Source organism: Rhinolophus sinicus, linkage group LG16 (genome assembly GCF_036562045.2).
Source record: "Rhinolophus sinicus isolate RSC01 linkage group LG16, ASM3656204v1, whole genome shotgun sequence".
Taxonomy (NCBI): Eukaryota; Metazoa; Chordata; class Mammalia; order Chiroptera; family Rhinolophidae; genus Rhinolophus; species Rhinolophus sinicus.
In genome coordinates, this window is record NC_133765.1 from 35,713,856 (window position 1) to 35,740,240 (window position 26,385).

At 59.7% G+C, this 26,385-nt stretch overlaps 1 protein-coding gene across 24 annotated transcripts in view; it reads right to left on the reverse strand.

The window, feature by feature from the left end:
- Positions 1-26,385, reverse strand: part of NCOR2 (nuclear receptor corepressor 2) — a 184,401-nt gene that overhangs the window by 9,169 nt on the left and 148,847 nt on the right. For 13 of the 24 annotated variants that reach the window (XM_074321469.1, XM_074321471.1, XM_074321472.1 and 10 more), the window contains 19 exons: positions 23,366-23,486; positions 22,263-22,434; positions 18,124-18,285; positions 16,979-17,118; positions 16,217-16,319; positions 15,901-16,002; positions 15,508-15,611; positions 12,639-12,789; positions 9,932-10,072; positions 9,448-9,534; positions 8,520-8,818; positions 7,010-7,364; positions 5,675-5,896; positions 4,894-5,145; positions 3,818-3,967; positions 3,522-3,659; positions 3,216-3,432; positions 1,341-1,858; positions 54-203 (listed from right to left, as the gene is read on the reverse strand). In XM_074321469.1, the coding sequence (XP_074177570.1) occupies positions 54-203; positions 1,341-1,858; positions 3,216-3,432; positions 3,522-3,659; positions 3,818-3,967; positions 4,894-5,145; positions 5,675-5,896; positions 7,010-7,364; positions 8,520-8,818; positions 9,448-9,534; positions 9,932-10,072; positions 12,639-12,789; positions 15,508-15,611; positions 15,901-16,002; positions 16,217-16,319; positions 16,979-17,118; positions 18,124-18,285; positions 22,263-22,434; positions 23,366-23,486 (3,584 nt within the window). The remainder of the gene's footprint in view (positions 1-53; positions 204-1,340; positions 1,859-3,215; positions 3,433-3,521; positions 3,660-3,817; positions 3,968-4,893; positions 5,146-5,674; positions 5,897-7,009; positions 7,365-8,519; positions 8,819-9,447; positions 9,535-9,931; positions 10,073-12,638; positions 12,790-15,507; positions 15,612-15,900; positions 16,003-16,216; positions 16,320-16,978; positions 17,119-18,123; positions 18,286-22,262; positions 22,435-23,365; positions 23,487-26,385) is intronic. The other 11 variants (XM_074321482.1, XM_074321487.1, XM_074321486.1 and 8 more) reach the window with 4 other exon arrangements.

A 26,385-nucleotide genomic window follows, 5' to 3' on the forward strand; every position in this document is an offset into this window, starting at 1 on the left:
GCAGGGTGTGGTGAGTGGGGGTGTAGGGGACATGGAGGCGGGTGGGGCCCTACCTGGCTGCTTATGCCGCAGGTCCCCCTCCAGGTGGCTCTTATCAAGCTCCTCCAGGTGCTTGGGGAGCCCCTTGTCGTGGGTCAGGCTGGGTGAGCTCACCGGGCTGACGGGCTCCACCCCATCGGGGCTATAACTGCCGCCATGGTAACCTACAGCAGGGCAAGGCCGAGGGTCAGGCCAGGCAGGGACTTGAAGCCAGGCTGCTCCTCCCGGCCCAGCCTCCCCTGCCCTCCCACACTGGCTGGGTCCCCCAGGCCGGAGCAGGGGATCTGGGGGATGAAGAGGGGGGTGAGCTGGAGCAGAGGCTGCTGGCTGGCCAGGGGTGGGGCTGCATCGAGAAAGGAGGGAGAGAGGACAGCAGAGAGAGACAGATGGAGAAAAAATGAGAGCGGACACAGGAAGACAGGGTGAGAGAGATGGAGACAGACCCAGGGATGGGGGGGGAGAGAAGGAGGGATGGAGGGAGGGAGAGAGAGAGAGAGCGAGCGAGAGAGAGAGAGAGAGACAGGTGGGATAAGGGAGAGAAGACATTGGGGGCTGGGGGGAGAGAGGTGAGAGTAAGATGGGCGAGGGGGAGACTCTGGGGAAGTGGGTATGGGGCAGCAGTGACAGGCCACTGAGGTGTGTGGGGTGCGGCAGGGAGTGACACTCAGGTTCCAGAGGCTCCCGAAGCCCCTAGTCCAGCTAAGAGGAGCCCCACGCTGGGGGAGAGGTGGGAGGCAGGGCGCGGAGAACGCCCCTTTTCCTCGGGGATGCTGGGTGGTGGGTTGGAGAGAAGGACTAGGGGCCAGGGCACCCCCAAGGCTCCCTCACAACCTGGGCAGGACGCAGGGTCAGGTTCCCAGCTCCTCCTGGGAAGTGGGGTGCTCCCCTCCTCTTCCCTCCCCGTCTTCCTCAGTGGGTATCCTCCAAACCAGAGTCCTCCACACACGGCAGCAGGCAAAGGCCGCAGCCAAGCCCCTCTGCAGCCCACTCCCTGCTCCCCAGACGAAGGCGCGAAGGGGGAGATGGGAGGCGTGGTGGAAGTCAAAATCACAGATCCATTCATTAAAGGAAAAAGCGAAAATCCAAAAAAAATCATGATAAAACGATGTGCAAATGATGACGTGCCCCCACGTCAGAGGCGGGCGGCAGCTGGAGGGATCATCAGTGAGCAATCGACGGAGACGAGTTTCAAAACCAAATACCAAAACCAACAAAAAATGGGGGAAAAACAAAAAGCAGAGATCTGAAAATATCTTTAGGCCACAAGACGGGGTGGGTGGGCGCGGGGCCGGAAGTCTTACCATCGCGAGGGGAGTCGTTGGCCAGCGAACCTCCTTCTCGCGGCCTTTTATCGTGAGCAATTTGACGCATGATTATCGCGTCTATGAAGGTGGCCGCTGTCAGGGTGGTCTTACCCAGAGAACGGAGTTCCAATTCCTGGATGGAAAAGGGTTTACTTTGAGTCTTTTCCCGGTGCAGGTCTGCGGCCGAGGCGGGTGGTGCCGGTGGGTCTGGGCTGGCGTGGTGGGGTGCGAGGCTCTTCGCTGGGGTGCGGGTGATGGCCGCGTGGCTGGAGCCGGAGCCCTTGCCGGGGGAGGAGGCGGGCTCCAGCCCCGTGCGGGCTGGGGGCTTGGCGAGGAAGGCGTGGCCAGTGTCCCCTCGGGGTCTCTCTGGCCGGGCGACCCTCGGGGTCTCCTTGGGTAGCAGGACGGGCTCCATGAGGGTGGGGTAGACCCCGTCGAGGGTGCTGCCCAGCGGGCAGTGGGTGGCGGGTGGGAATGTGGCGGCCGGGCGGACAGGCGAGGAGGTGGAGGTGGACCTGGGGAGGACGGCAAGGGGGCCGGTCAGGCGGGAGCCACAGCTGGGGGCCCGTGAGGCCCTCACGGTCACTGCCTCACTCTAACCCCCTGGGGAGTCGCTCCTCCCCATCCCCCGACAGCTCCCAGAATAAACATGCCCTCCTGACCCTGCCCTGCAACACCCTACCCCATCGTTCTGAAACTTAACTGAGCACCTACTATGTGTCAGGCACTCTGCTAAACACGGGGGCATAGCCCGAACAAAGTGAAACCCGATCAGAGTGTGGCAACGGCTCGAAGGCAACGAGGCAGGGGGGCCGGGGTCTCTCTGAGGAGCTGGACTGTGAGCGGTTCTTGCTCAGGACATGAGAGGGAGCCACGTACAGAATCCCAGGGCATCAAGCCCTCCCTGATTTGCTACCTTGGTTTAGAACATCAGCCCCTGGAGGGCATGGCTTGCAGCAACCATCGCCATGTCCCCCACACCCAGAGCAGGCCTGCCCGGGAGAAGGAATGCACAAACGTGCAGTCTGATTTCACTGGGCAAATGTAATTACCCCCACTTTGCAGATGAGGAAACTGAGGCTTGGACATGAGCTTGTCTGACTCCACCCCATGTAGCCTGTCCGCCAGCCCCGCGTTCCCATGAGGTAGTCCCCCGTCCTTCGCTAGCCCTCACTCCTGACTCATCAGCTGCCAATCAGGAAGGACTTGGGTTTCCCGTTCCAGTTTCTAATCGGCTGTTGCCGGTGTGGACAAAAAGTTGGCTTTCGTACACAACCTTGTGTCCTGCAACCTTGCTCTAAGCAGCCAGGTGCTTCTGTTTCCTGTGACTGCTGGGTACCTGAGTCCGTGGGGACAATGCTTCTGGGAAGCAGTGTTGTCAGTTTTCGTAATGGGAATGAATCGTGGGGGCTTGATTTAGAGCAGCCAATGAAAGGAAACTTCATTTGGAAAAAGCAGAATCTGCCGTTAAACAGGTACCTGGACAGGGGGAGGTATTGGGGTCGTCCCCAATTAAGCCCCCAGTTAAGCAGCTCCGCCCACAGTCCTTTGGGGTATTTGTCACCAGAGGGCACTGGGGCCCATTGTGAGAGTACGTGGATTCTGGGGGGCTTCTCATCTTAAGAGAACCTCTGGATTTTGTCCAGACAACAGGGCCCTGATGAATTCTGGGTGTGACCAGGAGTCTTTCCTCACAGCCCTCTCTCCTTTCCCCAGACCCGACCCCGAAACCAGAACCAGACAGCCCCCCTCCTACTCCTGCATGCACCCACCCACCCACCCACCTACTTCTCCGCCTGTCAGCAGCCCCTCGTGCATCCACCCAGCTGTACCCGTCCACCGCCCGCACGCCCGTCCCCTCTGGGTGCCAACCTGGCCCACCTCAGGACCGTGGGCGTGCTGGGCTCCACAGAGGTGATGCCCTTGATGCCGGTGTTCTGCAGCACGCTGGGCCTCTGCTGGATGGCGTCCTGGGTCCGCGGCGAGATGGGCGAGTGCTGGTGGGCGTGGGAGTGGGAGGCGGGGCGGCTGCTGCTGCCGGCCCCACCCCCGCTGCCTCCGCCTCCGCCTCCGCTGCTCTGCTCCGTACCTGCAGGTGACAGGCTGCGGGGTCAGAGGGGCAGGCCTCACGTGGCCGGCGGGGGCCCCGGGCTCGGGGCGGGGGCTCGGGTGCCATACCGGGTCTCCAGATGGGCGCGTGCTCCACCGTACTGGTGGACGTGAGGAGGGACTTTTCCCGCTCCCGCTCCCGCTCCCGGTCTCGGTCCCGCTCCGACGAGGATGTGGCGGTGGGTTTTGTCAAGTGAGTGGGACCCCCTGGAAACCAAAAGGCCTGCAACTCAGCCCCAGGGTCCAGGAAGGGCCTGGATTTGTCTTCCGGGTGGAACAGAGAGGGCGAGGCATCTGCCTGAGGACATCCAGCCACTTCCTCAGACGCCAGGGTCCTGACCCAGGATCAGGGGTAAAGCTGTTACCTGGGGAGAGCGGGGAGCTGCTGAGCCGGCTGCTGAAGTGCTGGGGTGCGGTGGGGAGGTAAGCCAGGCGGTCCATGGCGGTGGCCGGTGTGCCTGGTGTTGGGGGCACCAGCACGGGCAGGTGTGGCACTTGGGACAGGTCAATGATGCCTGCGGGACAAGGTGGGGTGGGGCTGCAGCCGCGGGGCAGGACAGGGCCCAGGTTCCTGCTGGCTGGACCACCCCATTGGGGGAGTCCCACGCACCTTCACCAGAACTGCACGTCCGGGCGTCCCCTCCTCGCCAAGCACTGGCCCCACAGGACCCTCTTCTGAACACCAGCTTTAGTCCCACCTCCCTGCCACTCCCAAGCCGAGAAGCAGTCGTGTCCTGCAGCTGGCACCCCGCAGAGTGTGGTCTGCCCTTTTTGTTTTCAGCCTCATTTCAATCCCCACTTTAGAAACACCTAGTGTGACCACTTTTCCCAACTTGACCTTAACTACCCTGTTTCCCCAAAAATAAGACCTAGCCAGACAATCAGCTGTAATGTGTCTTTCAGAGCAAAAATTAACATAAGACACGGTCATATTTTACTATAAGACCCAGCCTTATGTAATATAAACATAAATAATATAATACCGGGTCTTATATTAATTTTTGCTCCCAAAGACACATTCAAGCTGATTGTCCGGCTAGGTCTTATTTTCGGGGAAACACGGTAGTACTTGGGTGCTCCAGAAGGATATTCCAGAAGTGTTTCCAGAGAATGACTGAAATGCATATGCAAAGCAACCTTAGGCTATTTGCAAATCAAGGGCACCAGAGAGTCCCACTGCCTCATGTTTTGGTCTTGTGCTGTGAACGCCAGGACTGTGTACGCAGAGGATGCACACGGCCGCCACATGCGAACCCGTGCCCAGCTCCCCTCCAGCCCCGTGTGCGTGTGCTCAAAGGGCGGCCTTGGCAGGAACGCACGCGCGTGCATGCATGGGTCCTTTGCACACCCCAGTGAGCTTCGACGCAGGAATCAGGCCAATTCCGGATGGATGTGGTCTGGTCTGCCCACCCACTGGCCTGGAGCACCCGGCGGTACCCACCTCGCGGGCCGGTGGCGTAGTTAAGCGCCAGCGAAGACTCACGAGGGGAGAGGCCCCGCAGGATGTCGGCACGCTGGGCCATGGCGGTGGCCGCATTGTGGTGCATCTGCTGCGAGGTGATGTAGTCGTTGATGATTGTCTGGCGATTCTCCAGCGCCGCTGTGTCAGGGTAGCCGCGGATGAGGTACGGCGGGTACAGGTGCGGATAGGTAGGGTTGGGGGCCAGGTGCCGGGGCAGGTAATAGGCAGCGGCTGCCAGGAGAGGGAGCAAGGTCAGGCTGGCCCGCATCTTGCCAGAGGATGTCACCTCGCCTGTCTTAAAGCCCCCCACTCCCGCACCCTCACAGCTTCTCTCCAAACACGCCCACTAAACAGAATTAAGACCTAGAAATAGAAAGGCGCTTGCTCCCTAAAACCCATGAGCGTCTCTTATTGAAAGTGTTCTTTGAAGTTCTCCCAAACACAGGCCATCCAGTGCTGGTCACTGAAATACCTAAGGGAGGCATCCTTTACAAACGTTTTCAGATCGTGTCGTTTGGGGAACGCTCACCCTCGAGCCCTCTTTACACCCATTTGCAGTTTTAAAGGCATTGACAAGTCCCTCAGGAAAAGACAACCACTGGAAAATGTTTAACCCAGCACGTCCCTCAGATTCCTAAGAGAAATTCTAACCTAGACTGTTCACAAGACTGCACTGTTGGGTCTCCCCACCTCTAGGCCTCAGTTTCCCCAAATAGCCGAGCCCAGCAGATGCCTGAGGAGGCCGTGGGCAGACAGTCACCTGCATCCAGAGGGATTCCGCGGGGGATGGAGGTGGGGTCGAAGGCCAGGGGGATATGGCCGCGGTACAGGTCCACGCCACTCACTCCCCGGAGCAGGTGCTCATAGGGGGACATGGGGTGGGGGTGGTGCTCGGGCACGGCGCTGTGCGGGGACTTGGCAATCTCACGGGGCGTCGACGTCAGCTTCCGATCTTGGGACGCCTTGCTGGACGAGAGGCTGCCTGTGGACAGGTAGAATGGGGTGGCATCGGACCTCTGTGCCACAGCTGTCCCAGCCCCAAAGCGGGAGCTGCCAAGGCTGGAGTTCATGGGAAGCCACTCGACGGTGGAGTCTCTGGGATCAGGACCAGGCCTCTTCATTCACACACTCATTTGCCTCTTGGTTCATTTTTTTCTGAATCATTTATTCATTTGCTTCTTTTTTTCAGTTCTCAAAAAACTCATTCATCCTTTAATTTGTTCCCTTACTTCATTCATTCATTCAATCAATTAAAAAAAAAATATTTCTGGAGCCCCAGCTACTTGCCAAGAACTATTCTAAGAGCCAAGGCTACGGCAGTGAACAGACAAAACTCCCGCTCTCAGGGAGCTGACATGCCGTGCGGGAGACGTGAGAAACTAGTCATCAAATCAGAACTTCAGAGTGATAAGTGCTTTGAAGAACAATTTTAAATGTGGAAGAATGTGACCAGGATGGGGGAAAGGGGTGTTTGGTCATAAGAAGCCTCTCTGAGGATGTGACATTTGGACAGAGAACTGAAGGATGGAAAGAAGCCGTATCTAGAAGGTGGGGGGCATTTCAGGCAGAGGGAACAGCATGTGCAAAGGTCCTGGGGTGAAGAACGAGCTGAGCATGGTCAGGGAACTGAGAGGAGATGCATTTGGCCAAGCCTGGGGCAGCCGGTGAGCAGGCAAGACCAGACCCTGCAGGCCTCCCCAAGGCCATGGCGGAAAAGGCTGATTTTTCTTCTGAGTGCAATGAGAAATCACTAGAAAGATTTAAGCAGGAGAGTGGCATAATTTGATATAAATTTTTCAAAGAAGTATTTGGCTGCTGGTTGAGGGGCAGATTATCAGAACATGAGGGGAGTCGGGAAGCCAGGAGGGAAATCATGGTGGTCAGGGAGGGGGGCAGGCAGAGGAGAGAACTGTGAGCAGGACGGGGAGGCAGAACCCACAGGCATGACGGGTGGAATGGATGCAGTGACCCCTGGATGCCCCTGGATTCCAACCTAACTGAAGAGTGGACCTAGGTGAGGTGGTTTCCTGACACAGGAGCCCACCCCCGCCCTGCCCCCTCCCGCACCCACGCCCCACGCCCAAGCCCCACATACCCTCCTGCAGGCGTGGTGTGGGCTCCCGTGTGCTCACGGGCGAGCCGCGTGGTAGGTGGCCGGTGAAGGGCGCCCCATGGTCCTCGTAGGTCAGGGGGCTCTGCCGCGGCTTGCCTAGCTCAGGCACGATGACTGGGGCCCCCCGGGTGATGGAGCCCCCGGAGCTGCTGACCACGCCCGGCCGGCTCTTCAGGCTCTCCTCGTAGCAGGCGCGTTCCAGCGCCCGAGCATCTGCCATCACATCCAGTGGGTGCACGGGTGGGAACGTCCGGCCGGGGCTGCCGATGATGGAGCGCACGTCGTGCTTCTTGGAGCCGGTGGAGGACGTGCCAGTGTCGTACTTGAGTGGGGTGCCCTGTGGGAGAAGCGTGTGAGCACCAGCTGCGTACCTTTGAGCCTCGGGTGCACAGCTACAAAATGGGAGCCACATCCCACGCCTGGAGGGCAGGGGGCCGGAGGGTCGTGCTGTCCCTACGACTGCCCTGCCCACCCTGGTTCTGGCCCCCACAGCCACCTGGGGGACGGCAGAAAGAGGCAGAGTCAAGAGGTCACCTGTTTCAGGAGCAAGGGGGGACCCTCTGTTTGGCCCGTGGGGTTTGCTGAAAAGAGGCTCAACACCCCCAGGTGGGCAAAACCTGTCCTCCCGCCAGTCTGGAGCCCTCGGCACACCCACTGCCAAGCCAGGAGCTTCAGCAGTAAAATCTGGTTCCATTGCCCTGAGGCTTAAGGCTCAGAGGTCAGGGCTGAGGTTCATGTTTGTTCTCTGGCCAGGAAGGGCAGCTGAAGAAACAGGGGTCATGGTCCCAGCCTGGCCACCTGGGAGAAGACCCCGTCCTGTTTGGACAGGCTTGGGAAACCCAGATACAGTGTCTTTCTTTGCAAGTAACACAACTCCGTATTTATTCAGGAATGTTTTAATTACTTTCATATTTTTTAAAAGAATATTCTAGAATCAGACTGGCCTCCCTTTTGGATCCCTGATAGACTCTTGCCAATGGCTCCACAGTGCCCAGTGGCCGAGAGCCACACCGTCCCTGGCCCTCAGTGAGCTTCCCACCCTCCTGCCTCCTCTCTCCCCCTGCGTCACAGCACGCCGCCTCTGGCCACGTGAAGAGACCGTGGCCCTCAGGGGTTCCCATGGACCAGCTCCTCACACAGCCGGAGCTGACCTTCCCCCACGAGGCAAAGACGGTGCAGATTTGGGGACATTTGGCTTTGAGCTTCACAACTGCCTGCTTTGCGGCCCCAGACAAGTCACTGAACCTCCCTGAACCTCAGTTTACTCAGCAGTAAGTAAAAGAACTACCTCTGAGCGTTGACGTGAGGACTAAACAAGTCACGATGCCACGCGTTCAGGCAGAGCCTGGCCCACTAAGGACCCAATCCATGGCAGCCGTTTATTAACACGTTTAGCTTGGGGGCTGCTGGGCCTCAGTTTCCCCATTTGCAGAGGCCAGGGCGGTGCCCCATGGCCCCCTCCCCTGCCCCGCCTGGCTGGCCCGCGCCGTACCTGCGTGATGGAGCCCTCCTTGAGTGGCCGCGGGGCGAGGGGCAGCTCGGGCGTGCGCCGCAGCTCCTCGCGTGGGATCTCGTGGATGGAGCGGCCGGCCTCCTTCACCGTCGCCACCAGGCCCTCATGGGCCGGCTTCAGCTTCAGGGGGCCCAGGGCCTCCAGGGGCCGGGCCTTGTAGGCCTCGGCCAGATCCCGCGGGGGTGGAGGGGGTGGGGGTGGCGAGCCTTCACGTTTCAGGAGCTTGGCCTCCCGACGCAGATAGTCTTCCTGGGCATCCAAGTAGGACCGTGGGATCCCTGCGAAGAGGACAGGGCGCTGACCTCACACCTGCACCCCACCTTGCCCATCCAGCTGGGGGGCCTCCACATGGGTGGGCTCTGCAGCCACGCCCCTGAGTTCAAAGCCTCAGCAGCCGTGTGACCTTGAGCACATGACTTGAACCCTGGGAGCCCCAGCGTCTTCATAGAGAAAATGGGGACAGTAACTGAAACCCCTCACTCAGTACTGAACATTCAGTGAGATAAGACAGATCAAAAGCATAAATCGGGGCTCACAGCGGCTGGCTTGCCAGTGGCCAACCAAGAGACCTGAGCGAGTTATCTGACCTCTTTACCCTCTGAGCTGCATCTTCTCCAAAACTGTCCCGGAAGATAAAAGCAGCACTTGAGTTAGTGCCAAGCACACAGCAGGTGCTCAATAAGTGACGTCTACAAAATAGAGGGAATAGGTGGAGTTTTCCTTTCCCTTTTTCTTTTCAAACAAGAAATGCCCTCGCTCCCCATTTCACCTGGGACACAGGCGTGCTGCACGCCTTTCCGGGTGCCTGTCCTCCGATCTGCGTTCCCACGGCACTCAGGTACTCTCCCCGCCCCTCCCCACCCAGGACTTGTAGCTGCCATGAGGGCACCAGAGGGCGGGGGGGTACCTTGAGTGATGGAGCCGCGGATGTGATGCGGCTCTTTGAGATGGTGGGGGCTGTGTCGCTCAGGTGGGATGGCACGGCCCATGAGACCTGGGAGGGAGCGGGTGATAGCGTCATTACATGGGTCCCTGAGCCAGTCCTGGGCAGTGACAGGCCCCAGGGTCTACAGCTAGCCCTCCCAGCAGTGAGTCCCTTCAGCCAATCACAGCAGTCCCCATGATGATGGTGGTGGTGGCACAGGACCCAGCAAGCAAATGTCCCGTCCTCTGGGCCCTGCACTGCCCCCAGATAGAGCCTCAGGAAAACCCAGCCTCAGTTCTCCTATCTGTAAAGTAGGGCTGACCATCCCACCACCTCTCTTCAGGGGGCACTAAGACAAATTCTCTCTTCGCCCGATATAACCCAGTACGTGGGGAGCCCCCGGGGCAGGTCCCCGGCCCCCTTGCACTTGTGTGCACTGGAGCAGGCAGCTGGGCAGGAAGCCCACCTTCGATGCTGGCTGAGGCGATGGCCCTGCTGACCCGGCCCTCCATCATGTCGTAGGTGCGCTTGGGGGCGGCCGTCTCGTGCGGAGGCCCTGAGCTGCTCCTGCCATCCTCCTTGGAGCACTGGGACACAGACATGCCACCTGGAAACCAGACGAGGCTTGGGGTGAGGGGCTGGCCACGGGGCAATCGTGTGCTCGGGGCCGAGGACCAGCACACTGGCTGGGACAAGGGGCGGGAGCGACAGGCTCACACCACGCAGGCTACACGACGAGGCCCCGCTGATCACCTGGGTGAGAGCCGGCCCAGGTGAGCCCTCCCGGGGGAATCCAGGGCCTGCGATCCAGCCCGGGTCTGAGGACAGGGGCCCACCAACCAACCAGTCCCTCAGCCCTTACAGGGAGAGGCAGGCAAGCTTCCCGTATGTTGAGGCCCGACCCGCCAGGCTGTTCTGTCAGTAAGTAGGTGTGTGCCTTTGACCACACACAGACGTGAGTCTGTGCAGACACGTCCACACACAGGTGCCCACATGTGACAAGAACACGAGTACGTACACACACACACACACACACGAGCAGCAGTGTGAACACACAGGGCATGTACAACCACTCATGTGTCAATGTGGGCCTCTAAGTGTGCATGCGTGTGTGTGCGTGCCCACGTGCCTGGCTGAACAAAGTGAGGCCATGTGCGCAGACCTGTGTGCCTGTGTTCACGTGCACACGTGTACACTACAATGGGTCCACGGCAGGAGAGCAGGAAGGGAGGCGTGCCCACGGCACAGGCGGCCTGGCCAAGCCAGCATGAGCCCAGAGCGGCCGGGGACGAGGCTCAGCTCCCTGCCCCGGATGGACGGGCCGAGGGTCTGAGCAGGAAGAGGAGCCCTGACGGGGGGGGGGGGGGCCCTGGGAGCTGGTGGGCTCCGGTCCTTGCCCCCTCATGGGATCCTTGGAGCATCGCCTACACCAGAGCTTGGGAACCGCCAGACAGGCTGTATTGCTACTCCAGTTTTTGTTTAGAATTAATTGCAGATATTTAACCACTGGGAGGTTTCAGATGGAAATGGAGTGACTAGAATTGTGGCTGGTGGGCTCACATTCGAACAGGGCGACAATCAGCTCCTGGTGACCAGAGGCAGGTGCCCCTGGGGACACAGCTTAGCTCTCCAGGTCATCAGTCCTCCTCACTCCCTCCTCCCGGCAGCCAGCCTGCTGCCTCATTAACCACTTGGCCCCAGGATGCATGAGAAATAAAAGTCCTGATTTTAACCCATTTTGCAGATGACAAACTTAACCACAGAGGCTCAGGAACTGGTCTGGGGCCTGAGTGGACATTCCTCCCAGGGCTCTCTGCCCACAAACCTGGACCAGGCCCTCGTCAGCCCTTCCCAGAGCCCTGTGCATCGACCGCCAGGGCACCCAGCCGGGTACCAGTGACACTGAAGACGCCGCTGACACCGTCCCCAATGTCACTTGGCAGCAGAGAGGTATGTGCCCCAGCCACACGGTGCCGCCTCCACTTCCCAGGACCAGAGTGGGGGGGGAGGGGTGGAGACGGAAGGAGAGGAAAAGGCGCCCGCCAGAGGAGAAGCAATTTAGGGCCGCTCAGCTGCCAGCCTCTGAGAGGGGCGCCCATTAGCAGCTTTTATCTCCACACCCCTGGGTGCCCAAGGCTGCCAGGAAATTCACGGCCCAGCTCTTTACTCCCTTAACTCCTTCCGTGCAGGGCTCCTCGGTTGTGTGACCCAGAATCAAAAAGGGAGATGAGGGAGGGGCACTGAAGCAGGGGGCCTGGGGTGCCAGGCAGGCTGGAGGGTCACTCCAGTCTTCACCCCTGTGTGGCCACCCACGTGATACCAATTAGACAGCACAGCGTTTGCCCGAAGTGCTGGGCTGGAGGTCTGGGCTTCGCCTTCCGGGCCTCGGTCTCCCCAGTCTGCGTCTGGCCAGGCTGGCTACAAGTTTGGATCGTAAATTGTAAAGAACTGGGCAGAGGAGGGAGGTGGCTGCGGCCAACGCTGCCCTGCTGCCAGCTCGCCTACCTGTAGGCGTAGGGAGCTCCCCACCTGTCTGAAAGTGCTTCCGCTGCCACAGCCCCACCTCCCTGTGAAGCCACCTCAATGAGCCAGCCACCCTCCTCCCCCGACCCTGGGCCTCGTTTTCTCAAGGGGCCAGAAGGGTGGCGACACCGATGGAGCCCTGGATGTCACTGTCACCTAGTTTCCTCACCTGTAACGGAACAAACCCTTCCCCCAGCTCCAACCACTCAAGGCTGACGGAGGGGCACACGCTCCCCTAGATTTGTTCTCTGCAGACATCTGGCTGCCCATCAGCCCCAGCCACGCTTTTCTGGACCCTTTTGTCTTGACCAGCTCCAGAAACACTGAAGCCTGGGGTTGGGTCGACAAGCCCCGCTGGACAGAGTGTTTCCATGACTCAGAACTAACAAGGTGACATCCTGTCTGCAGCCCACGTGGGCATCCTGAGAGCTCTCTGGGGGGGACTTCAGATGCTGTGCCCCCAGCCCCCGGCATGTGGTTAGCTTCCAGTAAATACCAAGTGACCGACTGATGACCAGCTTTCTTCCCGGGTCCCATCAGGCCTCTGCCCTCATCTTTCCGGGGCAGCAAAGACCCTGTGAATGGGGGGAAGGGGAGTGAGCCCCCGCCCACCCTGCCAGCTCCTCGCACCTGCTAATGGCAGAACTCACCCTCATAGGACAGGACGTGTCCCTTCTTGCCCTCGTAGATGACGTGGCCCTTGGGCAGGCCGTCCTCCCGGCTGCGGTCCAGGCGACTCGGGCTGTCCTCGCCAATGAGCCTGGTGATGGTACCCTTGTACAGGACGTCGGCCGGAGTGCCCTGGGGGTGTGCAGGGGGTGACAAACAGCTTTACCAACAAACTGCTGTGTGACTGCTGTCAACTCACTTTCGTCTCTGAGCCTCAATCTGGAGGCCTGCACCTGTGATTCTGAAAGGCACCCAGCACAGACATGCTGTCCAAAAATCAAGATGTCTTTCTTCCTTGTGATTCCAAGAGCCCGTTCAAAGACATGGGGCCCTACTATGTGCCAAGGCCTGGACCAGTGAACTTCAAGCCTCCCTGTAGGAACTTCTCTGCTGAGAAACGTGGGGTAAGGGCAGCAACTGGCCACCCCTGATCTGCGAGGGGGAAAAACAAGATACCCTGAATGCACACAAGTCTCCTCAGCCTCCTCAAAGCAAACTGGAATCTCCCTGTAGCACTTACAAATATCTGTGCTCAAACAAGTGTGGAATAAATGGGCATGAGTTTGGGTGACAGCCCAGGGGCGGGCAGCCGCCTCCCATGGCAAGGGAGCCAGCAACACCCTCTCAGGAGGCCCCTCCACAGGCAGCTGAGAGCTCAGCCGTGACCTGTGTCTTGGCTGATCTGAGAACCAGGCTGATACTGGGCTCATTAGTAGCTTAATAAATAGTACAATACAAAGGGGTTCGGGTGGAACTGAAGGCATTTGATGTTTCCAAGCTACACTACTTTACAGCCCCTCTTCTCTGTGCCACGAGCAGAGGACAGAAACCCTGTAAGGCGGGCGGCGTTTCGTACAATACATGGACGATGTCTGTCTGCAGCCTGCAGCCTCTTGGTGTTGGCCCAGTAAACTTACTCCCAAGACGGCAGGAAGCACCTAGAGGGAAGCGATCTGGGCCTCCTCGGTGGGACACTACGGCCCCTGCCTGCCAGCACCAGCTGGATGAACCAGCAACTGTGTGCACGTGTGTGTGCGTGCACGTGTGTGTGCGTACGCATGTGCGTCTGTGTGTGTGGTCCATGCATGGATTTCATCACCAGCTGGTAGCGAGGCTGTCGGACAGTCTGACCGTTACACATTCTGGCAGCTGCCACCCTCTGTCGAAAACAACTGAAGAGGTGTGTCCCCGAGATGGCTGTGTCTGGTCACCTGGAAACCTGGGGCAGATGGATATCCAGGAACTTCAGACGTCAACCTTTAATCCTAAACGAGTCCATGAGAATGACCCTGAGGAACACTTTAACCCAAAGGGAAACTGAGTCAGGGAGGGCAGTCCCCCACCTGAGTGCGTGTGTGGCCGAACTGGGACTCGGTGCCAGCAGCCTGACTTTTGCCCCAGGTACTTGCTCTTTGCACCTAGCAAAGCTGCCTTCGAAAGCTTGTGATTTCGAAACCTTCGGGTTCAGAGAAAAGTGGAGCAGGGAGGCCTCCTCTGTAGTGTGCTCTGAGGCCAGTCGGGTCAGGGGCCCCTCACTGCAGGCCACCCTGGAGCCTGAAGTCCCACCATGTGTGCAGGTGTGTGCGTCTGTGTGAGTGTGCAAGCCCTTGTATAATATGCAAGCGTGTCTGCGTGCACACACGTGTTCAGGGCCCCTGTTCCCTGCCACGGTGTTCTACAGCCAGACAAGCTGGGCACAAACCCTGGGTCCACCAGCTACTGGCTGCAGGATCTTAGGTGTGATCTCAGCTTCAGTCTTTTCATCTGTGAGACGAGTTAACAGCACGGACTCTGTACCAACAGCACCTGTCTTTCTGGGGGGAGGGGGGGGGAAAGCAAGCCCAGGTGGTGCTAAGGCCCCCAAGGTGGTGGGGAGCTGCCCTTTATGCTTCACTGGCTAGAGGGGAGGAGGGTCAGACAGGTCCTGGACGAATTGGGAACCCTGAGCACTGAGCTCAGGTAGAGAAATGAACCCCTGAGCCAGGAGGGGCTCGGAAGGGCCCCTCTGCAAACCCTTAACTGGGCAGATGTCACTAGCCAATCCCGACACTTCCTTCTGCAGCTGAGTGTGGCTGGACGCCTGACCAGCCTGAGGCTGTGAACACCCGAGGTCCAGGTTAACAAAGGAGGAAATCTCTTTGTCATCTGAGACTAAAGTCACAAACAGGGAGGTTATGAGAGCACACGGGGAGCCACGGTGTGGGGCAGGCTCAGCTCAAAAGCAGACAAGCCTTCCTCTGACCCCCAGGACTCAGCCGGGCTTGTGTGTGTGTGTGTGTGGGGGGGGGCATGTGCAAACTCCCTCACTAGCCCCCACACACTCACTGACCCAATGCCTCCTGCCCCAGGCTCCATCGCCCCCGTGCTGCTCCTTGCACGTGCCAGGGGCCCTGCCACCTCTCTGCCTTTGCACACGTGTTCCCTGGGACCAGAATGTGGCTCCCGGAGAGTCTGCAGGCCTCACACACGACAGGTCTCCCCCACTCGCCTATCCCTGTGGCCTTGGCAGCCCCAGCCATTCTCAAGTACAATGTGAAGCTTCAGGTCCTCTGAAATCACCTGCTCAGTGTTTACCGGTCTGGTATTTGGCTCGGCTTCCTTCCGCTACAAGGCCGGCTCCTTGGAGGCAGCGCGTTCTGTGTTTTGCTCAGCACCAAGTAGACAAGGTGAATGACCACAGAATGGGCTGCTATTGCTAGGACGTCACCCCACCCACTAAGGCAGGTGCCGTGTAGCGACGAAGTGGGGACAGAGGGGCTGGCCCACTGCTCTGTCCGCGGTCAAGGCCATGCCTGGAGGTGCTGCCCACTGGCCCCACCAGGCCCCTCCCACGGCGCCCCAGGCACTTACGTGGGTGATGGAGCCACGGTAGGTGACGGGGCTCTCGGCAGGTACCCGCGTGCTGGGGACCCCCTTGCCGATGCTTCCTCCTGGGACCGAGCCCAGGGACGTCCCTGGAAGACGAGACACGGGGGCTGAGGGGTGTGTGTGGCCCCTCCACGAGCCCTAGGCTCAAGAGCCACCCCGACTGTCCTCCTGGTGACCAGCAAGGGCCCCTCGGCATCCTAATGCAGGGTCCCCTGGCCCTGAACGGCGAGGCAAGTGACTGCTTCTGGGCCTTGCGGGACTGGCGCTTCTCAGCAGGTTTTGGATCAAGAGTTCGCTTCCTGCCTCGACCTCCAAGGACCGGACAGACAGTGCAGGGCAGACCCCAGGCCTCGCGACCACTCGCCATGGCCTCACCTCTCAGCACGGACGTCTCCTGGGCCGTTGGCACCCCCAGGCTTTCTGGTGGCCCAGCCTGGCCCCGTGGGGACAGCTGCTCCTGCTTCACTCCGAAGGGCGCTGGGGACAGGTGAGAACAGTGAGCCACGTGTCACCGGGACAGGGACTCACAGGGATGGCCCCACCCTGTCCCACTCAGGGGCTGGGGCCCAGGACTAGAGGCCACCCCCCAAATCCAGGCCAGAGTCCCATGGGCCAAGCTGTCCTCCCTCAACCCCCCAACACACTGGAACCAAGCCTAGACCATCCAGGTGAGAAGGCCCCGGATCCTTACCCAGCTTCTTGGGGTCCATGGCGAGGGGCAACCCCATGGTGATGGGGCCCACAGGGGCCTTGGCATGCTCAGAGTATGGGACGTGGAGCTGCACTGACAGTCCCTGTGGGGGCAGAGGTCATGGGGTCACAGGAGCCCCCACACGCCCTCCACCACATGTCCCAGCCCAGCCAGAGCACCGACACCCCCTTTTACAAGAGCTCAAGTCCTGGCCTTGCTGCCCTACTGTACGACCGTGGACAAGCAACTGCCCCTGCGGGGCCTCGGTCCCCTCACCTGCGACATGGCCATTGTGACCCAGTGCAGTTTAAAGGAAATGGGGCTGGCAGTCGGGGGCTGAGCCGACGCCTCACCCCACCCCATGCTGCACGGGGGGCGGGGTACGGGGGTGCGTTGACGGGGCCGACGCCACGGACCGAGGCGCAGCACATGTTGGCTGCTGTGTGTCTAGCTCATTCCTTTACTCTCCCATTTCACAGATGGGAGACACACACAGAGAGGCTGCGTCACTTGGCTGCAGAGCCCACGCTCTTGACTGCCCCATGAATGACCTCCCAAGGGCCTGAGTGCCAGGGGCAGGCTCCAGCCAGCGCAGGACCCAGCACCATCGCGAACAGAGATGACCCCGGCCTCCAGCCAGACTTCACTGGTCCCAATACCCCCACTGAACAGGTGGAAAGACCAAAACCCCGAAAGAGGAAGGGGCTGTTCTCTGGCACCAGGCCGCACTGTAGCTTCTGGGGGCTGCCCTGCCCGCCTCACCTGGGAGATGGCACCCATCTGCCTCTCGAGGACGCTGGGGTGCTTGGTGGAGGAGATGAGGGGCGGAGGGTTGGAGATGGTGGGAGCGCGTGGCAGGACGGGCCGGGCGCTGTCGTGGAGGCCCAGGGACAGCGGGTGACCTGCAGAGCACATGCCTTTCCATCACGGGCCCCCAAGGTGGTCATGCTCCTTCAGACCCCAGGGCCTCTGCCCGCCTCTGCCCTGTCCACACGCACCCCTCCGCTGCTCCTCTGACTTTGTCCTAATGAGCCATCTGCGTCCTTGGCTCAGACACCGCCACCCCAGGGAAGACTTGGGATCCACACATTCTCTGCCCAGACCCCTTACCTGGGCTCCCTGTTTCACTTTACCCTCTAATAGTCCACTCCCCTCAGAACCAGAAGGAGCTTTGTGAGTCTATGGTTCACATCCTCCTTGTGCTGTGAACCTTCTGGGGCTCCCTTCCCCTCAGGCTAAACCTCTTAACCTCCGACACAGCTTTCAGGCTCACCCAACCTGCTGTTGGTGGTCTCCCCAGCCTCACTGGGCACCAGGCTTCCAGCATGGCAGCCTGATTCAGTTTCTCAAGTGTCACCTGCTCTTTCCTGCCTCTGGACCTTTGCACATGCAGTCCCCTCTGCCTGCCATGTCTTTCCTTTGCTCCTGGCTCGTACGGCCCACTCCTCCTTCAGGATCAGTTCTGCTTAGCAGCCTCTGGCTGTGCCACTTCTCCTGCTGGTGGGACCCAGCAGGACTGGATAGCCCACAAAGGACCTCTAACCCAGCCTGACCTTATCTGTAAACCAAAGCAGCCTTTCCCTCCCCCACCCCAGGTTTCCTCTCCAACTGCCCATTCTCAAGCTCTGAGTCACTGGTGGGAGACAGAGCTGCCCATCACAGCTCAAGCACCGCCTATAGCTGGCTCCCCATCGGCAGTTGTTTCAATCCCAATCCAGCAGATTTCTCGTATCTCAAGAGATCCCCCGTCCTGTGCCTTCCCCGACCAGACCACCCCTCCTGCTGTCCCGTCAGACACAGATCCTTCTGCATGCAGCTCGCGCCACTGCAAACAGTTGGCGCCCAATGACTGCCCGGGCTGACTCCACATGGCGGCTGGGAAGCCCAAGACTGGGCGCGCTACTCACCAGGCGGGGCGTAGGAGAAGGCCGAGGGGTCAGGGGCGTGCGGGGAGGCCTTGATCACCTCGCGGGGGGGCAGGGGGAAGGGCAGGCCCGACGTCCAGCACGGGGGCTCCGCGGGCAGCTTCTGGCCCTCAGCTGTGAAGGCCGGGAAGAACACGGGCTTCTCTGCCGAGGGGACAGAGGGGACGGTCAGCTGTGCCTGGCCAGCCCTCAGCAGCCCACAGCCAAGGCCGCCCCTGCTCAGACGTGGTCCTCTCCGTGCCGGCAGCACTGGCCCTGGGCAGGGGTAGGGTCCCGGCCAACAGTAACTGGGGGTCTAGGAGGGAAGCCCCTCAAGTGTGCGGGCGGGGAGTATATCTCGGGGGTGGGCTGGGGATTATTGGCAGCCCCCAAGATCTCAGAGAGCTTCTGAATTCCAGTGCTGGGAACCCACAGGCACTCGTCCAGCACACCCAAGCCCTGGACACACCTCTAAGCCGGGGGGGGGCGGGGGGGCGAGGGGGCAGCCAATGGCGGCCCAGGCCCTGCTGCCTGATTTTTACACCCCCTTGTGCTGAAGCCCGGTCACGTCCACACATTTACTTATTGTCTCCGGCTGTGCCGAGGTTGCAACAGAGATCGTCTGGCCCGCAAAGCCTAAAATATTTACTATCTGGCCCTTCAGAAAAAGCTTGCTGACCTCTACAAATGATGAAGGTGGTCAGAGACAGCTGCGTGTACGTGCTGGGGTGGGGGTGGCTGGGAGTCCAGACACCCGGCATGCATAACAACACACACCGGCCATGGTCTGAGCACGTCCTGCCTGCCCAAGTCACCGTGCTGAGTGTTTCATCCACGTGCGCTCAACCAGCGTCCTTGTGAGCTCACAGGGAAGAGACTCACCAGGTTGCACAGAGGGGGAAACTGAAGCAGGCACATCTGTGGACTTTTCAAAGGCACCAGCAAATATCTGGGTACGCCAGGAGCTGACCCCTTAACCTCCTGGCCCACGCAGCAGCACGTACACAACGGGAGGGTGACGCTTCCCCAGGGCCTCTGGCGGGTGACGTGAATCTAAGGGGTTTACGTGTCCTGACGCACTGATCCTCACAACACCCTGCAACGAACTGACTACGATTATCCCCGGTTTACAAACGGGAAACTGAGGCTCAGAGAGGGGAAGTCACCTGGCCAAAGGCTCACAGCTAGCATGCAGCAGAGGAGCTCTGAGTCCAGGCCACACACTGTGACCTTAACCACCGCCATGAGCACGGCCCAGGAAGAAGAGTACCAATAGCCCCACATTCTCAGGCCTGGGGACACTGGGGAGACACCGTGAATGGCCCAGGGGGTTAAGGCCCAATTCTCTGTTCTCCTCCTGGCCTGTCACTGATGAAATCTGTCCTAGGCTCTGAACCTAGCCTTGAAAATTGGTGACAAACTTGAGGACCGATCCAGGAGAGGTAACTGGCAGAGGAGTGGGGCAAGGGACGCACGTGGGTACACCAGGCCTGGGGTAGGAATGGCAGGCAGGTGTCATCTCTTAGGCCCCCTCCAGATGATGGAGGAAGGTCCTGAAGGCCCATCCAGACAGGAGAGTGCAGGCATCGATTCATTATGCCTGCTGTGGGCAAGGCTGGTGGGACCCAAGGTCTGTGTGCTACATCTCATCCAGTTTTCTCCCAGGAGAGACTGAATGCTCCCTGAAGGTGCCCTGGGGAAGTAGGAAGCCCACAGGAGGGTGTCTCAGATGTGGGGAATACCTCAGTGTGGGGATTCTCATGCTCAACCATCCCCTAACAGAGGGGCCCCCATGGGGCCTGCCCTGGGCCCGGAAATCCCGTGAACACCCTGGCCCTTGCTCGTCCAGCTACCCAACTCCGTGCAGCTCGACTTTGGCTGCAGGGGGGCGGGGGGGAGGCGAGTGTCTCCAGGGCTGGAAGGGAAACTTGGGGCCAGGCCAGGCTAGGCAGGCAGCCGAGGGCCTGGAAACACAACCTGTTCCTCCAGTTGGGCCCAGGGGAGCCCGAGGGCCTGGCTTGGCTGGGCTGCTCCACACAGGAGCCAGGCGACCAGAGAGGCAGTGCTGGGTGTCGAGCTCGTGCGTGTACCTGAGAGCTAAGAACACCCAACACAACCCAGACCACGCGAGAAAAGCACGTGGAGCCTGATGCCAGGTGCACGGTCTCTTGTGGGGAGAGTCCAGGAAATAGAGCCTCCACTGTGCAAACGGGCTGAAAGCCAGGCTCAAAGACATCGCTGGCTCACATTCTCCCAGGACAGGGGCTGGGACCGGTCCCAGCAAGGCCTGGCTGGCCCCGTGTGGTGCACAGCCACCCAAGTACTGCCCAGCCCTGCTCAGAGCAGGCGCAGCACAAAGCTGTGTGCACTCCTGGCATCTCTATGTAGCTGCCACCCTGGTGCCCTGAACCTGGGAAGTCCTTCCAGAGCCAGACTCTGCGTCACACTGGCCGGGAACAGCACTGTGGCCTCCACCATCTGCCTCAACTCCTTACAGCCCTTTCTACTGAATAATGGCCAGAGAGAGAGAGATCTTTCCAAAATAGAAAGCAGATTACCTGCTCCCCGACACACACACACACTCTTCCTCTAGCAAAGGCTTCTGCCACACCTGAGGCACAATCACCGCAGGCCTGTGATCTGGTCCCCCATTTCCCACCCCAGCCACACAGCCTCCCAGAAGCAACTCAAGCACACCAAGCTTGTCCCCAGCCCAGGGCCTCTGCCCCTGCTGTTCCCTCTGCCTGAAATGCCCTCCCCCCAGATCATCCGACTGACTCTTTCTCCTCTTTGCAGAGACGTCTTCCCTGAGTCCCTTACTATTCACCCCATTTTGTTACTTTCATTGTGTAAATTATTCTCAAGTCGTCTTGCTTCCTCACACGGGCCCTGGCATAATGTCCTTCTCGCTCAGAAGCACCACAGCTCCCTGGAACAGGGAGTTTGTCCTGCTCACGGCTGAACCCCACTTCCCAGCACGCTGACTGGCAATCGTAGGGGTTCAGCCAATTTCCTGGCTCAGTGGTCACAAGACGGCCTGTGGGCCGGCCAGGATGCATGCCCGCAAATGTGGGTGGCGTCCGAGACGTCCTGCAGTAGGCGAAGCTGCAGGAAAGCAGGCGGGTGGGCTGATTTGACAGCAGTGTTTGGCAGGCCCGTGTCACCTGTGCGAAGTGTGGAGCCATCGTCCTCCAGGACAGTCCTCTTTGTCGTCAGACAAGCACACTGCACTGCCCTCAAGGCAGCCAGTGGCCGCAGGCCAGCCTGGTTTTCTAGAGAAGGAGGGATGCTGACCCCAAGGCGGGTGGGGGTACACTGAGCCCATCCCTGGGCTGCGCTCCTGCTGCCCTCAGACCCCTAGAGCAGCCAGCAGGAGCCTGGGTTAGCCCAGCATGGGGGACAGCCCCGAATACCTACGACATGCCAACAGCACCCTCTGAGTATCTGGCCAATCTGGGAAGAGTGCCCCTTTGGGGACACAGGCTTAGAACTTCTTGGGTCCAGTGGGGAGTGAGGCAGGGACAGAGAACAAGAAACATGCCCCGCCTGTCTGCTGACCTTGAGCTTCACATGGTGACAATAAAACATGCCCCAGTCAGCTGCTCGGGGAATCACCCCACAGCTCCCCACTGAACCCAATGACCTCGGCCGGGAATAAGGTCAGCATGAGAACTGGACGGGGTAGCACTTCCTGCCAGGCCCCAGAGCTGCCAGCGGCTGGGCGCTGAGCCTCGCCTGTGGTTCTAGCTCATGCGAGGATCAAATCACATGCCATCAGGCTGAGGCACAGCCACGTTCTGCTGCACACACAGCGCTTTTCAATCTTTGAAAAGTTGCCAAAGTTGAGAAACTACAAGATTTCACATGAAAAGATGGATTTCTGGCTTCTCTCGAAGAAAAACCCCAGGCCCACATGGCACATGGTCATGGCTCTTGACTGAGGCCAACATGTGCCCACTTCAGAAACAACGCGAGTTCTCCAATTGTCCAAGTCTCCACCTGTCCCCACGACTCGCGCCCATTCCCTTGGCCTGCTGTGCCGCTACAGGCTAGGAGTCTGCAGAGCTGCTCTAGACACACAGGCCCCTTGCCCCCCATCGGCCCCTCACTCCCCACAACCCCTCAGCCACCAGCGCACTCACCCTCCTTCTCAGCAGGAAGTACAGGGCTCCTGCTTTTGCCCCGAGGACTGCTGCTGGGCTGCTGAGGGGTGTTGCTCTCTGGCTGCAGGTGCTGTGGTGGTGGGGGGGCCGGGGGCGCTGGCTTCGGGGCAGCTGTGTCGTCCCGGGATGGCTCGTGGACTTTGGTGACCTGCTGAGGGAAGCAGAAAGAAGTGAGCTCTTTACAGGCCGTGCACGGGCCACAGAGACCAGAGAAAGGCTTCTGGGCCCCTGCATCTGCCCCATCTGGAATGGAGGCCAGGGAGAGGCAATACAGGTAGAGCGCAGGAGGGCAGGTCTTTGCACAGCGTGGGCTGTGCCCACCCATCCCAGCTGCCTGGCAGTAGATGGGAAGGGGCCCGTTCCCCAGCCCGTACCCCAAGTCTCTCTCGGTCTCCCGGCCTCGGGGGTGAGCAGCACAGTCAGCACGCCCTGTGCCCCTCACTCAAAAAGCCCTGTCAGCTCAGTTTGCAGCCCAGAACCCCCACTGCATTTGGGAAGGCCAGAACTACCCTGGGAGGGGCAGCTCTGGCAGAGGCTGGGCCATCACCAGGAAGAGGCACCTCCAGGGGCCGCCTAGTTGGCCTGGAGAATCTTCCAGGAGGGGCTTCCCCCGGAGGACCTCATGTTTAGAACTGGTGGGGCCCCCACCCCTCTCCCCAAGGTGCTGTGAAAGCCAGAGGGACTTCCTGCCTTCCCACGGCCCGGCGCCTGGTTCTGGAAAACCCTCAGTGGGTGAGGCAGAGGTGGGGGACGCGGAGGGAGAGCCAAGCCAGCTCCCAGAGCCTCCCAGGGCGCTGGGCCAGGACAGAAGGGAGGAGGCCTGCAGGCCAAGTGCCCTGGTTCCTCAGAGCCCCACCCGGCACGCCTGCCAGGCCCTTCACTGTTCCCGCCTCATCTCCATGGGGATTTCTCCAGGAAACAGAAGGCGGCTGGGAAGAGCAAGGCCGCAGGTGCTGGCCCCGCCCGCCGCGCTGTGCAGGGCCCTGGCCTGATGTACTGTCTCCGTGAACAGGAAGTGAAGGTCAAACAGGCAAGGGGGCTGCTGCCTTGCTCGTTGTGGGAAGTGGGGGCCTGGCACTCACGATGGGGGGTATGGCGGCCGCCCGCTGCTTCAGCTGCTTCAGGTCCAGCGGCTTCTGGGGTGAGACGTTGGCCCTGGTGTCGCCGGTCGGGGTGAGGAGGCTGGGCCGTGGTGACAGCAGCCTGAGGGGGAGACAAGCGTCAGGCCCACGGCTCACAGCTGGTTCCTCCGGGCGCCAGCCCTGGACCACAGCGGAGAGAGGGCAGGTGAACATCTAGGGTCCCCAGGACACCCAAGGAGACTAACCAAGTCTCTGGGTGTGGGGAGTGGGGAGCTGGCTCTTCCTTCCCTCCTCTGGTCCACGCAGGTCCCACGAGGGGCCGCGAGTCCCTCCGACCCCGGCCCAAAGGCCTAGGCCAGAATCCGACACTCCCGAGACAGCCCAAGGCAAGGAAAGCCCCAGAGAAGCTCAGACTCAGCCCACACCACGCATGGTCCTTCAGAAGTTGCCAGAAAGCCAAAGAATCAACCAGATTATGGTTTGGTGAACTTAAGAGATTCAGGGAGCTTGTGTGTCACTCAAACATTAGGCTCGGGCACCAGGGTGGGGCCCTGGGCGTGGAGCTGAGTGGGCCCTGCTCACTGCAGACAGGCGTTGGCACAAGCCCACCTGCTTCACTGGATGTCCCACCAACTGGACTCTCGCCCACAAACCATCTACTGAGAAGCTAAGAGCAGGTGGGTCGCACGCTTTGCGTGGAGGGGCTGGTCAGTATGTGCACGGTCCACCCGTCAGCCAGGTGCTGAGCTGGGCTTGGAGGCACCTCAACCCCCACAGAGCTCACGCCCGTGTGCTGCTGACATTTGGAATTGGACATTGCATCTGCGCAGGGCACACAGTACAGCGGAACCAGGTGCCAGGGGCAGGGTCACTCCAGTGTAGGGCTGCGGTGTCTGAGATACCTGGGCACAGCCTGACCTGGGCTGCTCATGGCACTGCCTCCTTCACAAAACCGTCAGGGATTTATTTCCAGGACAGCCCAGCACTGGGCACAGCACCCCGCCACACTCCCCATCTGGATCCCTCGCCTGCCCACTGGGGCCACCTGATTCCATGGGTGGGGCCTGCACTCACTGAGCACACAGCAGGCCTGGTGCTGTGCTTGGGGTACATGGAGGAGACCAAGAGTCCAGGGACTGCCTGCAGGGAGCCAGAGCCAGCTGGGTGACCAAACAGCACGTGAGGACATCGGCTGCAGGCTGGGATTCACCCGGAAGGCAAAACCGAGGCCAGCTCCCCAAAGCCTGAGGGCTCTGTTGGCACAGCCCCTCCTGTGTCACATGCAGAACGGAAGCCACACCCAAGGCCTTTGAGGTTAAGACCTGGGACAACCAGGACATACTCAGGCCACCCAGTGCCCAGCAGCCAGTGCTCGATGCCCAAGGAGGAGCAGCCACAGCAGTGGGGTCCTTCCTACAGACAGAGCGGGCGGACACGTGACATGCGGCCGCAGTTGCCTCTGTGGTGGGCATCCACGGCCCGTGACAGGCCAGTCGTGCAGGCACCAGCCTCCGCTCCCATCTGCCACGCTCGGCTGAGTGGAGACAGACTTGGCGACGCCTCCCGGGGCTGCCCATGGCACGCAGGTGGGGCCGGGCGCACAGAAAGGTCATACTGACTTGGCCATGCTCAGTGGCCTCCCTGCTCCTAACCTCCCTCGACCCCTCCAGATCCTGCTCCACTCGGGGACCCCCTGAGGGCTCTCCTGCTGCTGCTGTCCTTCCTTGCTCTGCTGGGCTCGGGCTGAGGCACCCTGACCAGGTCCAGGCTCCAATGTCACCAGTCCAGGCAATCTCCATGTCGGGCACAACTGCCACCAAACCCAGCCTCCTCGCCTTTCACGTTTACTTATTATCCTCCATGTAAAACAGCTCGCGCTCATAAACTTACCCAAATTTAAAAAACGAATACCCTGCAGACACTGTGGAAAGGAGTCTGGCAGCTCCACAAGACGCCAGTCACAGAGTTGCCATCTGCCCCAGCAATTCCACTGGTGGATGTGTGTGTGCCCAAGAGAGCCGAGCACACACGTCCACACAGAAACTTGTTTACGAAAGGTCACAGCAGCAGCGCTCTTCACACCGGCCAAAAGGTGCCAACGACCCAAATGTCCAAAACATGAAGGGAGAAAGAAACTGTGGTCCAACCCACACGACGGAATGGTCCTCAGCCAGAAACAGGAGTGAAGCACGGACACTCGCTATGACACGGATGAGCCTTAAAAGCATGATGCTGAGTGACAGAAGCCAGACACAAAGGACACGTGTGTGATTCCATTCCTAGGAAATGTCCAGAACAGGCCAAGCCAGAGACAGAAAGAAGACCAGAAGTTTCCAGGGGCTGCGGGTGAGGGGACAGAGGAATGACTTCTAATTGGTACAGGGTTTTATTGGGGGATGGAGGGGTAATGAAAATGTCCTGGAATCAGATAGTGGTGAGTGGTGATGGTTGCACAACTCTGTGAATACACTCACTAAAACCCAGTGAACTGTACACTTTAATGACTGAACTGTATGACATGAGAACAATGTCCCAATAAAGCTGTTACAAGAAAGAAAATGAAGATACTGGTGTGTGCGAGCCATGAAATCAAGGGTTTGATACATTAACTAGACTGTTTCTGTGAAAAAATGTTGTATTTTTGTTTTGTAAAAATACAAAGCTACTTTGAAATACAAATTTTAAGTTAAAATATAAACTTTTGTAGCTATGTAAATATAATTGCATGGAGATGCAAAATAATTGTCTACAACATATAAAAAAAAAAGTATCTGTGTCCCACTGACTGTCAATGGACTAGGGATTTCTACTTAGGCCCGTGGCCTGCCTTGGTTTCCCCATGGCTCCGTGCCCAGGCAGGGGGCAGTCACATTGCAGGGCAGGGGAGCAGGGACAGCCCCTCAAATGCTCTCAGCAGGCCCAGCTGGAAGACGCACATGGAGGCCTCCCCCCCAGAGTGAGACAGCTCAGTGGGGACCCGGGCACGGGCACAGCCCCCCAGTTTACGAAAGGGCTCCCGA